This window comes from Corvus brachyrhynchos, unplaced genomic scaffold (genome assembly GCF_000691975.1).
Source record: "Corvus brachyrhynchos isolate BGI_N302 unplaced genomic scaffold, ASM69197v1 scaffold14, whole genome shotgun sequence".
Classification (NCBI taxonomy): Eukaryota; Metazoa; Chordata; class Aves; order Passeriformes; family Corvidae; genus Corvus; species Corvus brachyrhynchos.
Genome location: NW_008239110.1, coordinates 23,421,944 through 23,439,067, shown reverse-complemented (window position 1 = coordinate 23,439,067; position 17,124 = coordinate 23,421,944). Strand labels below are relative to the sequence as shown.

At 39.6% G+C, this 17,124-nt stretch overlaps 1 protein-coding gene across 1 annotated transcript in view; it reads right to left on the bottom strand.

The window, feature by feature from the left end:
* The window catches only part of SYNJ2 (synaptojanin 2), a 57,553-nt gene extending 43,448 nt beyond the window's left edge, over nt 1-14,105 (bottom strand). The window contains exons 1-3 of the mRNA XM_017739521.1: nt 14,021-14,105; nt 4,110-4,380; nt 1,457-1,682 (exon numbers count right to left, since the gene is read on the bottom strand). Of these exons, the coding sequence (XP_017595010.1) occupies nt 1,457-1,682; nt 4,110-4,380; nt 14,021-14,063 (540 nt within the window). The 5' untranslated portion in view covers nt 14,064-14,105. The remainder of the gene's footprint in view (nt 1-1,456; nt 1,683-4,109; nt 4,381-14,020) is intronic.
* Nucleotides 14,106-17,124: the final 3,019 nt, after the last annotated feature.

Sequence of the window (17,124 nt, the reverse complement as noted above, 5' to 3'; positions counted from 1 at the left end):
GTAACATTGTGCATGCTTTGAGCACCTCTTGGGAATCAAACCTCACCAGCAGGCTGTGGAATACCAGTCTGCAACTCCTTCAGGCATCCTCCTGAGGATCAAAGCACTGCCAAATCTAAGGTAGCTTGATATGTGTCTTTAGGCAGAACCAGGTGAAAAGGTTAAAGTTGTATTATGAAGACAACATCTTAGAGGAAATTTAGAAAGTACCCAAACATGTCTGGATTTTGGACAAACAGGTGCCTGAAGGCATCCCTGGCTCATGCAGTGGGATAATGGGAAGGAGCTAACTGGGTGTGAGCTGCTACATTCACACATTGCTGTAAGGAAATACTAGTGCTGATCTGTGGGCACCTTTGAGAGGTGGTGCCATCCTCAGCCATCAGGAACAGGCTTTCAAAGACACAGCTGAAGAGTCTCTGTGCTGCACTCACTGTTTCATGCTCCCCTTATGAACACCACACAGGCAACCTACTTTCATTGTACACGGACCTATATACACAGACACATACACACACCATCTGTGACACATATGCAGCTCTGTAGATACACCCAGAAGATGCTGAAAACTACCAAATTTTAGGAGCAAATCCCTGTTCTTTGTTGAAAACAACCAGCCGTTTATCTATTCTGCTTCTAGAGTGATCCATTTCTGTATGATGGTTCTGACTGCTAATAATTACTACTTCGGTTCAAAAGGGAAAAGGGGATTGTATTTGAGTAAGAAAGCACTCACTTCAGCTGGCACAGAAGACTTCAGATTCTTCGTGGTCCAGTGCTTTTTACTGACTTTCAAGGCCACAAGCTAAACCATGTGCAATAAAACCAAGCGACTCTGTTGTTTTGTTTGGCTGTGCCGATCAAGGGAGCCTGCTAAATGCATTTCACACACTTAATTTGTCTCAGCATCAGCTGGAAATGAGATTTTTACCATGTATGTATAAAAACTGTCATACCACCTCTCATTGGAGAGAATCCCCCACAAACCAAAGGGGAATATAAAAGCAGTCTCCTCCAAAATTAGTTGAACTGGAATTTTCCTGTCTCTAAGATGTCATTTTTTCAGCATTTTCTTTACTAGTGAAAGATGATTTGACAGTGAACTTTACTAGTCAAAGATGACATCCCAGCACCTTTTCTAGACAGCTTCCTGAATGGTTTAAAAACCCATGTCTGCATTTCACTACAGTATCAAACAGCCAGACTTTCACACTCAAGGAAAAAATCAAAAGCGTTACTGAAAACCATGTGACTGAAAAAGTCAGAAACAAAGAAAAAGAGCAGATTGCAAAGAAATGCTTAATAGGCAAGAACGAATAGATCTGCAAGGCAATAATATTCTAAATATTCTTGAAAAAAACCACTTCCTGAGCTCCTTTAATTCTCGTTGAAAATTCTGCCCCAATTAAACACGAGTGGACTAAATTACGCAAAGCCATTGGATATATCCACTCACCTGCTCTGTCTCAACGAAGTTAGAGACGTGTCCGTCATCATTGACCCCTCGGACATGGAAGCGGACACCAGCTCGCTCGCAGCTGATGCGAGAGATGAGGCAGGCTTTTGCCTTCTTGTGGGAAGCATACACGGTGCGAATGTCCACAACACCACACACCACTTTCAGCAGCCAGTCAGAGCAGTTCACCTGGTAGTGTTTGAAGGGCACGTGCAACAGCTGGTTCCTGAAAGGTTCAACAACATACACATTACTGAATAAAACAAACAGACAGGCATGGTTGCCACCTGACAACAATCACTAATTTAATCAATTAATGTTTTATGACCCCTTTTCTCCTGTACTTTATCTCTATCCAAACCCTGGAAATATCAGGGAGAAACCCTTGTGAACTATTACAGTAAACTGAACATAGGAAACTTTAACTGCACAGTTACCACCAAGGTGCTGTCTTTATATCTGGTACTTGTCTTACAAATTTGGATGCAAATGTCACCTCTTTCAGCTCCAGAAATTTATATTTAGTAATCTCTTTTCATAAATTACAGTGCTGTCAAGCTAATTACTTTTTTTGGAACAGTACTATCTGGACCTTAGCATTCACTACAGGATGAAGAACTGGTTCAAAATCCACCAGGATTTTCAGAAAAAATAATTCCAAGCAGAAACTGGACCTGTAAGTCACTGGAGATATTGCAAAAAGTACTACTAAAATGAAGAGGAACATCTGTTCTAACCTTCAAGATCAACAACTCAAGAAACCTGTCATGTCTGTTAACAGTGATGCTAGTCTCTTCTATTATGATGTTTTTCTTTATTTCATGTTTCAAAATATGCCTTTAGTTACAAAGGAGGGCCAGGAAAATATCTTTTATGACCACGAATTGCTCAACAGTAGATCTGTAAAAGAGAGTGAAACCCCTGAAGAATTGTTCTTCTAGAGTACAGCATTTACCTGAAAAAGGTGCAAGGTATTATTACATTTTTAATCTAAATATGTAACAGAAAAGGCAGCTCTAAAAGAAGTTTTGCTATCTCTTCCACCTCTTTCTCCTAGTTCTACTCACAGAGGAAGTCCTCACTCAGGCAAATTCCAGTAGAATTTTTTTTGTTGCTGCAGTTCATTAAACAGGCAGTTTGTGTTGCCTATAACTAAGGTCATCTTACACTTTTCATTGTGTAACACTTTATCTCATTGTTTACTTTCCTCAAGCATCTATTGTTTGGTCTGAAATTCCCCATATCAACTAATTACCTTAAGACAAATTTTCTTTGGAAAATCTTTCCAGATCTTTCTTTTTGCCCTAAATGTGATGTTGTCACCATTTATCCCTGTTCTACAACATATTGGAGAATGGCAACCCTTCAAAATTTACTTCTAGATTAGCCAGAAGTAGCAAAGAAGGAAAGTTCAAATATACTTATCTTCCAAGAGGAAAAGTTTCAAAAGATAGTACATGGAAAAAGAGTTGCTTTAAGTGTTGTTTCTTTATTAAGGGATATTGCCATCTTGGCAGTCTCATCATTGGAGTACAACTCATTTCTGCCATGTGTCTTAACTTGACAATGCTTGGTGACCTTTTGGAGAGGAATGCATCATTAGCACAGCTGAAAGCAAGTATTTATTATGTATCTCTCTTCAGAGTTAAACCACTAGATCTTACCAGTCAAAATCACATCCTAGCTAGAAAGATTATTTAGCCTAACTGAACTGCTCTCTCATGTTAATTCATCACCTATTATGAACTTTTTCACTTATTTAATATTCACCTACATTGGGCCACAAGCCTCACTGCACATTCTAGCAGCACATCCACAATTAACCCTGCCAGTTATTTTCCACCAACATCAAACCCTCATTTACTTCCAGAACAGCTATGCCTGCTGTGTGACTATCTTTCTGTTTAAAAAGAAGGGGGGCGGGGGGGAAAGGGTATAGAAATTCAAGCATTATGCCAAAACTTGCAAAGCAAACAAACTGAAATTACATTGACCATGACCCCACCCAGAAAAGACAAAACCTAGCATTGTGTTTTCTTCTTTCCCCTCAACCAATACTTACCACAATACAAGATAATTTTTCTTTTCTTTATAAGCACAAGAAAGTAAAGAGCACAGAACAGTGTATCCTGGGAGTTTTCTTTTGTGCAACTTACATTTGCACTGAGCTGTAAACATATTAATATTGATGTTTTCAACATAAAAACTAGGGCATTTTGCCAAAACAATAAACTACAGACTTTCAACACATACACTTTTTAAAAATAACAGATACTTCAGTGCAAATGATGGGATTTATGAATAGTTCAAGTGCAGGCTTCTATTAGATAACTTTAAAGAAAGTTATTAAAAAGGACTGCAAGGGAAACTATTCATGGCATCTAGAGACATGTTTCTGTAGTATGAGCAAAATACATCCTGTCTTTCCCTCTTTGAAGCATAAAATGTCATTTTATAATTGCATTTCACTACCAGATTAATTTTAATTAAACACAAGTTACCATGAACTCATTAAGGCCACCTGCCCTGTAAAAGGAGTGAAATGAAAGGAGATGCACTTGAAATACACACATTCACTTCCCTCTGAGAATGTCTGATCAATGAGATACAGGTGGGGACAACAGAAGACTTGGGTATAACATGCAGTACTAACCAGAAGAACGAGTTACCAGATTCATAGTTGTTATCACCCTGCTTCTGAGCCCGCACAGTGAGGTCAAAGTTTGAGCCTGCATTAGGCCAGGAGAAATAGAACATCCCAGAGTTCAGTATTTTCTTCAAGGCAGTAATGCGCTCATCTTCCTTGGTTTCCTCCTGGAGAGGACAGAAATCTGTTGCAGTAATTTTGTAAACTTCAGCGTCCAGGATTTTTCCCACCGATGTACAGCCTGTCACCAGGACCAGAAAGTGCAGCCGAGTGTTACCTAGAAAGCAACAGACAGTTACAGAAGGGTTATTTCCAGGCGGACACAGCTGCTCACCAGTCCTGTCACATGCAATGCCGGCAGGGCTCCAGCAGAGGCCAGCATCTCTGCTTCAGAGGAGAACAAACAGGAACAACAGGCACGCAGGCCACGTTCTTTACATTTCTGAATTCCACTTAACTGCAGTTAAGTGGCTGCAATTGCACAATATTCCACAATACTTATCCATCGACATGCTTTGCTGCACCAGAGTGTGTTTTCCCCACTGACTTTATGAAGAGCAATGTGCTTACTGTTGGGACACTACTCAAAAAATCAATTTCATCACCAAAGAACATAGAGTACTCAGATTCTTTACTGGCTTCAGCTGAAGTTGGGTGTGTTCAGACATTCATAAAATTTCAGTATTACCAATTCTTGAGATTTTGCTTTTTCTCTCACAAAAGCGTGTACATGATTTGATGACAACCTCAGCTATCACTAAAACAATTACAGCTGCCATAACTGTGAAATCATGAACCAGCTGAACTTCAGGGCCCCAAAAGTAAAAGATAAATTTGGAGCTTGAGAACACCACTGTAATCAGATCTGTCATACACAGAACCATTTCAACCTCTGCTCATTCTCTCTGAAATGACAATTAAGAAACAGTAGAACAATTTCTCTGGAAACGCCAGTTTTGCTATGAAGAAACTGATTCACTTAAATTGGCCTGTAATGGAGACAGTGTCATGCTAGTCACTCCAGTTAGTAAGAAAAGGTGGAAATGAGCCAAGACTTATTAATTTAGCACAGCAGAACCAACAACTGACCTGCCAAGAGCAAGTTAATTAGCTAAGGGCACGGTGACAATCTGGGACAGTATGGCTTCAGACAGCTAAAGGGAACACTTCGTAGGATCGCTTTTCAACCCTCCAGGGTGACCCACTGCCTGAAAACGCACACCAGCTCTCACACAACAACTCTTCTTTTTCTGAAACACCAGAAGGGGAGTCCTTGCTTTCAGATAACAGGCTGGGTATAGAAACTAGAGTTAGGGGTGGTTTTCAGCAGGGCCAGAATATTTGCGTAGGCATGTGGGATTGGAATGGCAGGACAAGGTGGGAGATTAGATCTTATTCATTCTGGTCTGCTGACTCCAGTTTTGTATAAAGGCCAGTGTAGGTGGTATTTACTAAAAAGCTCTGTTCATCACATTTCTTTCTGTAACAAGGCTGTGCTGTGTTCTCCTTCTTGAGTGCTTTCAAGAAGTGTCTTCTGTGCTTGCGACATCATAGCAGAGGGCCAGAAATACTGATAGTTTATTCCTCCTTTGCACATGACTTTGCATAATTATAAAGAATTAAGAGTAGGAGACACATCAGTTATCACCACAAGAGTTCATAACTGACCAAATACTGCCTTGCAGCGTCCAGAAAGGGTTAGGAGGAGTTAGCTGTCTCTCAGGATAGCTAATAGCTTCTGTGACTTAGCTGAAACCACACAAAACTGATCAGCTCAAAGTAAACTTCACTCATGAGAATTTGGAAGCAATATATAAAAACACTATTAATATGCCTTAATATCAGTCAGCTTTGTTAGTCACAAAAACCAGTAGTGAAGGACTTGGATAGCTGCCTGGGTGCGACGCTGAGACAGAGTACAAGTACTTTCATTGCCTTCAGTGACCTTAAACTTTTCTAAATGGTTCAGAAGAAATCAAATGAGAAAGTCAGCATTAAAATAGCCAAAGAGAACAAAAACTTAATAATAGAGGGCTCGTTACCTGTGGTTCTGTCCTTCGAGGAGCTTGTAACCAGTGGAAAATAACTGGATCTAAATAGAGTAATCCTCTAGTTTAAGAAGGCGTTGAGTAGGAATAAAACATGACAGAAAAGCCAACCAAAACCATAGTTTTGCCTTACCTAGAAACTTGCTCACCAGAGACTATAAACTCTTTTTGCTACCTCCTCCACTCAACCACTCACCCCCAAATGGGATACTCATTTACACATTCAAAGGTCCAGCAACTCTACTCCCCCATATCACTAGCTAATAAGCTCAAAAAAAGTAATCACACCTAGGAAGGTATTGTATTGTCACTGAAATACAAGGAGATTGGTTTTCTGAAACTCTAATACTTTTTTGCCACTGGGCAGTAATTCCACAAGAAAAAGTTGGGGCTGTTCAGCCTGGAGAAAAGAAGGCTTCAGGGAAAACCTTATTACAACCTTTCAATATTTAAAGGGGGGCCCATAACGAAAGATGGAGAGAGACTTTTCACAAGGGCTTGTAATGATAGGACAAGGGGCAACAGCTTTACACTGAAAGAGTGCAGGTTTAGATTGCATACAAGGAAGACATATTTTAAAATGGGAGTGGTGAAACAGAGAAATAGGTTGTCCAGAGAAGTTGTGGATGCCTCACCTCTGGAAGTGTTCAAGGCCAGGTTGGAAGGGGCTTCAAGCAACCTGGTCTAGAGGAAGCTGTCCCTGCCCATGACAGGGGCGATGGAAGAAGATGGTCTAGAGAGGTCCCCTCTGACTCAAGTCATTCTACAGTTCTATATATCACAGAATAAGTCTCTCTACAGTACTCCAAATTACAAAGCAGCCACCATACACTTTGCATTATACCTTTGAACAGAGACAGGCTGGCAAAGAAGCTCACACTTACAGCCCACAAAACTGGAGAAAAAGGATGAAAAGAGAGATTTAAGGTATGATAAAGCTAGCCTGCTTTGCCACTTTGTCTTCCCAGGCTGCTGTGTGAGCTGAGATGGTCTTCAGACCAGCTCTAACCTCTCTTATTTGCTTAAATCACTCAGGATATGCTACAAAACAGACAGAATGCAGAAACCCTACAACACCACAGCCCCATCTTAACACAAATCTCTCTGACTCTGTACCTTGGAAAAAAGTTCCAAGCCCCATCCTCTGATGGCACTTTCATTCCAGGTGGTATTTGGACAGTGTTCCTGGGAACCAGCTCTGGGCTATCACTGCAGGAGGAAGATCCTTGCCTGATGCACATGCCCTCTTGGCATAGGGAACAAGCTAATCACAATATCCTATTGACAGTGCTCAAGGCCTGTGTCCTGCCCAATTTTATTCACAGCATAGATGTAGCCATGGGGTTCTGAACAAAGGTAATGCTCCTGTCAGCCTTTCACCCTTTTAGAATCTCACACAGCAGAATTAATGCTGCCAAAACACTAATCCACTATTCATCTTTTAGCCATGTCTCCATTAAGGTGTAAGAAATTACTCACCACTACCCTATACAGCTACACACAGAGCTTCCCTTCTTTACCAGCAGTTTATGTCTAGGAATTTGTTCATTTAATCTCAAACAATTCTCCCACCTTTTCCCTCAACTCAGGCTGTCAATGCTTTTATATATATTGATAAACACATTTGACCAGTTTGTAATGGAAATGAGAACTGTGCTGCTTCCACTCATGCTTTCACTCGGCATTTTCTCATATTGCAAATGTTATTCCAAGGAATGAAACAAAAGCTTTATGTATCCAAGTAGCACCTAATATGGAAGAAACATAACATTTTCAGACACAGGAAAAATATTCCTGCTTATTTTCCAGTCCCTGAAAGTCTGCTGATTATGACTATACTAAAGAAAAAAAAAAAAAATCAGTCCATTTACTTCTAAATTCAAACTTTAAAAAGCGAACATGGTTTCTTTCCCATTATGTAAATGTCAACAACCCATAATCTTTCCTGTTGAAAGTAGACATGCAACATGAAAGCAGCTGTATCAACCACAACCTAAATGCACTTAAATTTAAGGGTAGAAACATAAAAGAATGCCTGAAGTGGCACTCCTGGTTTACTACACCCACCCACCTCCAAAGCAAACAAACAATCTTGCTATGAACACAACATGGGATTTCCTTTGGTAAGTGGATTTGTGAGGCCATCACACAAGAAAGAAAAGAGTTTTTAAATTGGTTTTGGTGAACAAACTGTGAAAATGTCACAACTTCAATTAAAGAGATCAAACTGAAACATCCAGATATTCCTTAAACCCAGAAGGTATTTCCCCTTTAAACAATGCAGACTATTCAATCAAATCTCTACAGACGTAACTTTTCAAAACTGCAGCTCACTACCATTACCAATTCTATAATTAAATTAAAAATACTGCTCCTTTTAAGTTTCCAGTAAAACTGTTTTATGGAAGTAGCATTTGAAGTACCAGACTAACACCAAACACAAGAAAAAATTACCTGCTAGTCCAGTCAAACCCACCTGGCAGTATCACCAGGAAGCATATTATGGGGTTACAGCTTCTAAAAGGAGCTAAACAGTATTGAAGGTATTTACAAATCTTCTGTTCAGAACATCAACAACAACATGGAAAGAAAAGTACTAAAAGTCATGAAATGAGCAGTCACCCCTTAAGTGCAAGCTCAAATAAGACAGAAAGTTGTGTTTTAAAATGCTGGCAGTGCATCCTCCAGATCAAAGGGAGAATTAACACTAAATCAATTCCCTAAAGTCTGTGGCCCTGCCAGTACTACCACTGCAGCCAGTCTACAGAGGCTCCCTGCTCTCAGGACTTCCTTGCATATCTGGAGTACGGGACAGGCCAAACTCATTTCTGGAAAGACAAGCCCAAGAGTTCTTATTAAAAAAAATTAATTAATGGAAATACAATGGGTGGAAAATTAACGGCAATTTCCTGTCTATTTTATGTTCAATACAGTAGCAGAGAACATGTTATGTTCACCCAACAGCTGCAATATGCATGATGAATGGGACCAGCATGAAGGCCAATAAAAAGCAATCAAAAAAATGGAATTTTTTTTCCTGTGAAGTGATCAAGGTTCCAGATCTGGCTCTTATATTTATTTCACTTTGTACCAACCACCAAGCACATCAGCTGTAGACTATGTATCATATCCCACCTTGGAGATTTTTTTTTTTCCTTTAACTTAAACAAGTAGTTTAATGTACAATCCTGATTCATATTAGCCTTTGTAAACTGTACATATAGATGAAAGTCATTTAGGAATGTAAGAACTGCACTTGAAGGTCACAACTATAGAAATGTCCCTCCTGTCCTTGGAATGCAATCTGGAACGTTTTAAAGAAATCTCTGAAATAATTTTAGAGCAAGAAATGAAGTGTTCCTTACTGGTCATGCTTTCTACAGCAACACATCTATGAAAAAGCAAGACCAACATACAGTACTAAAGAAAAAAATTCTTTCAAAGCTTATGGACCAGACTTTGATCTCAGATAAATAGGTACAAATGTGACCAAGATCATTATTTTGCTTCATTACAGCTATCAAGCACTACAACCATCTGTAAAAAACACTTGTGAAGAAACGTAAGAAATGTTTTGCTCACAGCAATATGTGCTGAATGCCCTTTTATTAGGTTGCACAAGAGAGGCAGAGGATGAAGAATATTTAGCACAGAAACAAGACAATAATAATTTCCATCCACTTTTTCAAAAGCTCTTGTGAAACCAACTGCCTTTATCCAAGTTGAACAGGAAATGCAGTTCTGGTACGTCACACTGTACAATAATAAGCTGCAGTTTCTGTATTTAACCTGTCTACATGACTCAAGGTAATTGCTTCCCCTGCAGCTCAGGGGATGATTTCAATGCTGCCTATTTTGAGCTACAGTGAAAAGGAGACAATATTAAATTCTTATTTTGTCCTTCTTAACTGCAACTATTTCACTCAAGACTGCCTTTTCTTTTTTAAATGGATTTTCTCCAATTTTTACTCTTTCTCCATTCCGTGACAGTCATGCCATTGCCTTATGTTCCCTCAGCCTTTTCCATCTCCACTCCACATATACTCTACTCCATTTTATAGTCCACTAAAAAATTTTTTGCCTCTCGTCTGTCTTCAAAAATAGCAGCAGAACACAGCAGAGCAGTACCTTCTAACCACCTAGCTGACAATTCCTGAGGAAATCTACAGCAGAATTATGAAAAGAGCCAAGATTTTCCAAACTACCATTTTAGTCTCAAAGACACTCCTCTTTCTCCTTCTTCTAAATACAATCACATTTTTAGGAAAAGTGCAAAAATAATAGAAGACAGGTACTTAGTTGTCTTTTTAGCATTTGAAATTTCTTCCTTTCAACTACGCATTGTATGTGTACAAGAGTGAGAGCACATACACAATCAAACGAATTCAGAATGCCTCCCCAAATACAGCAGCTGTATTAACCCAAACAACCTATGTGGTGATGGTGTTAAAATACCACCCTATGTATGCATCTCTTCCTGACATCACAGTGTCTGAACAAAACACTGTAAAGCCAGCTCTTTTAACACTTTGCTTAAGATGTATTTGTCACTGCTAGATCTTCATTGGCAGCAAAATCTTGGCTGAGTTACAGCTCAGAGACACTGTACAATTCATTCTGCTGCCATCCATCTCACAAAAGAAAGCAGAAGAATTTAGTGAGTCATGTTAACAGACATAAGTACATAGAAGTGAATGTTACTACGGGTGGGAAACATTAACTTTGTGAGTCAGTTTCACATATTTCATCTACTTTCTTGTGAAAAGCATGATCTACTTTGGCAGGCATACAACGTGATTTATTTGGATTTCTAAGTAGTGATATTTACAGATTAATTAAAATGTTCAAAGACGTCTTTCATGTCTTGGCAAAAAGTCTCCCCTTCTGCTCTACAGATATACTCTTAATATCCCAGTGGAATGTATTTTCACAAATATTCTCAGTTAATTTAATACTTATGGTCTGCATGTTTCCAGTAGTAAGAAAAAACGCCGATACTCCTGAATAAAGTCTATGTGATCACCAACCCTCCGTGAAGAGCTGGCCAATTATGCCTTTGTTTGCAGCTGCTAAAATACATTCTACAAAAAGGGAAAAAGTTACATTGCATTCCTGTGGTAGTTTGACTCTCCTTGGTGGGATGCCAGGTGTCCACCAAAGCTGCTCTGTCAGTCCCCTCCTCAGCTGAGCAGGGAAGAAAACATATAATGAAAGGCTTGTGGATTGAGATAAGAGCAAGGAGAGATCACTTAGCAGTTATGGGCAAAACAGACTCAACTTGTGGAAATTAGTTTAATTTATTACTAATCAAAACAGAGAAGGACAATGAGAAATAAACCAAGTCTTGAAAACACCTTCCTCCACCCCTCACTTTTTCCCAAGCTTAACCTTATTCCCAATTTGCTCTCCCCCAGTGGTGCAGGGGGATGGGAAATGGGGGCTGTGATCAGTTCATCACACACTGTCTGTGCTGCTCCTTCCTCCTCATGGGGAGGACTCCTCACACTCTTCCCCTGCTCCAGCATGGAGACCCTCCCATGGGAGACAGTCCTCCACAAACTTTTCCAGCATGACTCCTTCCCATGGGCCACAGTTCTTCATGAACTGCTCCAGCGTGGGTCCTTCACACAGGCTGCAGGCCTTCTGGAACAAAGTGCTCCATGGTGGGTCCCCTGCAGGGTCACAAATCTGGCCAGCAAACCTGCTCCAGTGTGGGCTCCTCTCTCCATGGGTCCACAGGTCCCACCAGGAGTCTAGTCTGCTGTGTGCTTCCCCAAAGGGTCACAGCCACCTTCAGGCATCCACCTGCTCCAGTGTGGGGTCCTCCACAGGCTGCAGGTGGATCTCTGCTCCACCCTGGACCTCCATGGGCTGCAAGAGCACAGCTGCTTCACCATGGTCTGCACTGCGGGCTGCAGATGAATCCCAGCTCAGGCACCTGGAGCACATCCTGCCCCTCCTTCTCCACTGACCTTGGTGTCTGCAGAGCTGTTTCTCTCACATATTTTAGCTCTGCTCTTCTCCAGCTTCAGTTGGGCAGTATTTTCCCCCCTTCTTAAATCTGTTATCCTCGAGGCACTACCACTACTGCTGATGGGCCCACCCTTGGCCAGCAGCATGTCCATCTTGGAGCCAGCTGCCATTGGCTCCACTGAACACAGGGAAAGCTTCCAGCAGCTTTTCAGAGAAGCCACACCTGTAGACCCTCCTGCTACCAAAATCTTGCTACACAAACCCAGTACAATTCCTTTGTAGTGTTAATCTTTTATTTAGGCAACAGCTAAAGGGATAGAACTCACATGTAAGATGGAAGATCAAAAACAGACTGTGACAAAAACCTGGGCTACCTCTTGAATAGTGAGATAGCAGACATGCATCTTTGCTTTTTAAAAAATGTTCAGAAGCAGAAAATGTTTGCTTACCTTCATTTACCATTATAGCATGACCCTCTGACTTTTCACTGAATTTTAACAATCCCTCCCAAAGTAAGTCCTGTATCAGAACTTGTAATCTAATGCTACAACAAGGCAGAGGTGCAGTGAGAAAGCTCAGAAAGGAAAAACCTCACACTTTCAGAGCACTAAAGTTAAGCATATGTTGTTCAAGAAGAAATAAGGACATGAGAAAAAGTAAGACTGAGAATATTTCACAGCCCATTTGAAATCATTCACCTTTTCATATAAAGACAAAAATTGGATATATTTGGTTCCCATCACATACAAAAACTACCCTTATCTGTAGCTTGAAGAGCTTGAACTCAGTAGCTACATTCCTTTATTACTACAACAGGATTCATTAACTTCTATGAAGAAAAACAGATCCAAGTGCCAAGAAAAACTAATCACGAGTCCTCCGTTTTAAATTACATTAGCAAATTGATATAAATCTCCAGAGAAATGTCTAATTAACTCCACAAGAAATAAAACAAACAAAAAGTCCACATTCATTTTAAAAGACTAGATGGGTCTACAGTTTTAAATTATGACACAAAAATCCTCCAGATTGCAGTTGCCTCTTCAGGTCAATATCAAGTCATATTTCTCAGGCTGCAAAATGGTAAGTGGGGTATAAAAAGACACAATTATATCTACTGGCCTAAATACACCAATGCTCACACCACCACTACCTGTGGTAGACTCCTTGACCAAGCACCAAGCAATACGGAAAAGTCTTATCATTTCTCCAAGTGAAAATTAGGGCTCACTGTAACAACTTGGGAACAATACATACAGTGCTTTTTTATTTATGCATCTAAATCATCAGTGATTTTTAAGTATTGTGTAAGGTCCTATAATCTGCAAATCAATCACTGCAGTTCTCTTCTTAAAACATGTTCTTTCCATTAACATTCCTGCAGGCAGTGTAATAACAAGTCCTTTGCTAAATCAAGATTCCCAAACTGTCCAAAAATTTACATCAATGACAATAAACATTCCTAACTATACTAATTGAAGCCAGAGGCTTTCTTCTGCAAATCCCTATCTCTATGAATGATTAAAGGTAATTAGGCATTATAATAAGAACTGGCAATCTGTAGTACTGTACTCTCAGATGACCATGATAGTGTCTAAACATGATCCTTAAAGAAGAGAAGAATTAAGAAATCGTAGCTTGCCTTGGACAAATGTTTTTTGCAATTTTTTTCAGGCAGTTAAGAATGTTAGACATAACAAATGAAGAAAAATCCATCCATCATTCAGTGATATGCTTTTGGCACAAAATAGAAAAAGAAACTGATCTTTTCCAGACTGCCCATGACAAGGTGCAACCAGTTTTCACAATTTAAGGAATTAGACAACTTTAGCCACTTACTACCATTTAGCATTGTCAAGGCATTTTATAATCTCAGTCATACAGATGGTCACTTACCACATTTAAGCTGAAGCTCTCCTAAGCAGCCATAAGCATCCATGAGTTTTTCATACTGTTCTTTAATTGCATCCTTTTCTTCTGGAGCTAAGAAACAAAGAGAAAGGCAGGAAACTTAGTTATCCAGTCTTTATAAAATTTTCAGATTGCTATTGCCTACACCAATGCTTTCCACAGTTGACTTTTCACAGTTAACAAGACTACAGTACAAAAGTAGGGTTAAAATGCTGTAAAACCAGAGATTAAAACATGATGGGACAGAAATGCATAGCAGCTCTACACACCACCCTAGAAGAAAGAAGAACACTCACTACATTTTCAAACAACATGATTGTCAGTTACAATTTTATTCTATGGTACAGATGCCACATCAGATCCAGAATAAATAAAGAAATATATAATCACATGTAAAATTTACACTGTTCTAAAATAAGAACAAAAATAACAATCAGTCTTGCCATAAGCTAAAATACAATATTTTTTCTTGATGTACAAAGAGAGTTTATACTTCCAGACTCTCAGTCTAATTTCAGACAGAACTGGATTTTTTTTATGCAGGATAGCATGATTTGATGTAGACACAGGACCAGATGTTGATTTCAAGAGGAATTAAACATATTTTAGTGATGTAAGAATTAGTTAATTAAATAAAGGGTCAGATGCTCGTGGTTACATTTGTGCATTTCTCCAACAAGTAACTGCAAGAGGCACATACTGAACATTTAGATACTAAGCCAGACCACAGATCAAACTTGTCACTGGATGCTTTAACATAAAATCAGCATACTTTCTGAATGACTAAGTCTGCATTTTGTATATATTTCCCAATGAGGAGTAAAGTTAATCTCCCAAATGAGGAAAGTAGACTGTAACCTTCAAATGTCCTTTTACTTCTTGAACTACAGATAAACAGCAACATTGTACTTTCAGAGATTTGCTAATAATATGCAATCTTATGCTCCTAATTAACTTCGGCAGTTTAAAAACCCCTGAAACCTCTGGGCTTAAAAAGGACAAACTGAACTGCTTGCAGTGGATGATAGAAGAGAAAAGAAAGAGACTTCTCTTTATAAATCTCAAGAGGCAAGGAGCTCAGTGAGAAGCATAGAAAACAAATAAATATCCCATATATTGCTGACACTTTGAAGTGAAATGAAGGACAATTCCTCTTGCAAAATTCCTTAACAGAGACAACCCCCAAGAGCAATTAAAACATGTTTGTCTCAATTTTTGCACTTGTGACAAATAAAGAAGACTTGTTAATTTTTTCTTAATTTTGTTTTTACTACCATACTTTCACAACTTACGTACTCTACTTTCTTAGAACACCGAATAAATCAGGAGAAACTAGCAGAATGTTGATACCACACACACCAGTGAAGCAAAGCATAATCAGCAGATAGAGGATAAAGTGATTTTTATTGGGTAACATAAATCTCTGCACAATAACTTAAATACTCGGTAATGGCACATTTTAAGAGCTGAGACTCTGCAAACTCAGTTCGCAGGCACTTATAAAAACAATTTCACAGAACCAGTTTAGATAGACTATAACAATGTTTCAGTCTTTGAAAAAAACCCTCCCTGTCAAGACTCTCTTAGGTATTAAAAAAACAGGTTAAAAAAGGTGATGTTTCATTACCATGGTGTCTCGGTGTGACTTTATGATGTGTATCCCCTATTGCTGCTCTATGCCCATAAATTACTTTTGTGCCTTTCTGTGCCTTTAAACTGAGCCTGAGAGGGGGGAGAGGAAAAAAAACTGAGTGAACTTTTCAAAACAGTTGTTCAAGGACACAGATACACATCTCTACTAAGTAGAAAAGAGCAGCAACAACATACTGACAGGTTTTTCTTAAATCTCTTCCCTGCTTTAAGAGCCTGTCTACATTAAAATACTTGTGCTACTTTAAAATAAAAAGGGAAAACCAAAACCAAAATTCTTACTCCAAATATTCCAGCTTAGGAAGAAATCTAAAATGGGAGAAACACCGAGAGGTTCAGATCTGAGACTCATGCGGGAGCTCATAAAGTTGCAGGCCAGGCACAATCTGAAAGCATTTCAAAAGTCACTTCGAAAGCATGGCGATACTCTTCAAAATAGAATTACAAGTTGGAAAGCTGGCTGTTAGAAGTGTCTGGTAAGAGCACAATCCAAAAGAACGGAATTTATTTCAATGTGGAATTAAGCAACACACAGCTCATTCCACTATTGGCAAGAAGTACCTGACACTGGCATGTATGGAACCCACTGAGGTTTCCCAGGTCAAGCCAGTGGCATCACACACATGTCAGCTCCTGGCACAGGACTTCTCCAAACACACAGCCAAATAGCTGTGTTTTGCTAGTACTGGGACAGAAATGTCGCCGTTCTGGGCAGGCCACTTGTCAGAACCTATGCCTGCACAGCAGCATCAGTCGGGGCAGCAGCACCAGCAGAGCCGCCTGGAAGGAAGGAGCAGGAAGGAGCAAGAAAGGAAAATGCCAAACAGGCACAGATATGTCTGTGGGTCATGTAAACAGAGAGGCCAGAATGTTTTAGTGCCTATGGACCACATTTGGGGGGTGGTGTGTGTAAATTCCCTTTGTTAGAGATACCGATGGAATTCAGTCTCCTGTCCTGTTACACTCCTTGGTGTTGCACAAAGGACATTACTCCAGAGTGCTTGAGGCAGGTTCATATCTTATGATTAAAATGAAACATTTATAAATCTCAAAATCTTACTAAAATCTCATATAACTGTCACCAAAACCTGAAACATCTCCTAGAGCAATCAGAGTGCTACGACACAGGAGTCAGAATCAAAAAGAGTGTGGCTACACAGAGAACAAAACTTATATGCTACTTTGTTGCATGAAGAGCGTTAAAGGGAAAAATTTCTGTGAAACTCTAAAGGACTGTGATGAACAGGGAAAATATATATCAATATCTGACTATCTGAGAAGTTCCAACAATACAGAAAATACAGTTTTACCAATATTTGGCGGTACATCTCATTAATGCATATAAATATCTCAAAGGCAGGTGCTGAACGGATGGGGCCAGAGTCTTCTCAGTGATGGCCAGTGGCAGGATGAGGAGCAATGGCCATAGACTAAAACAC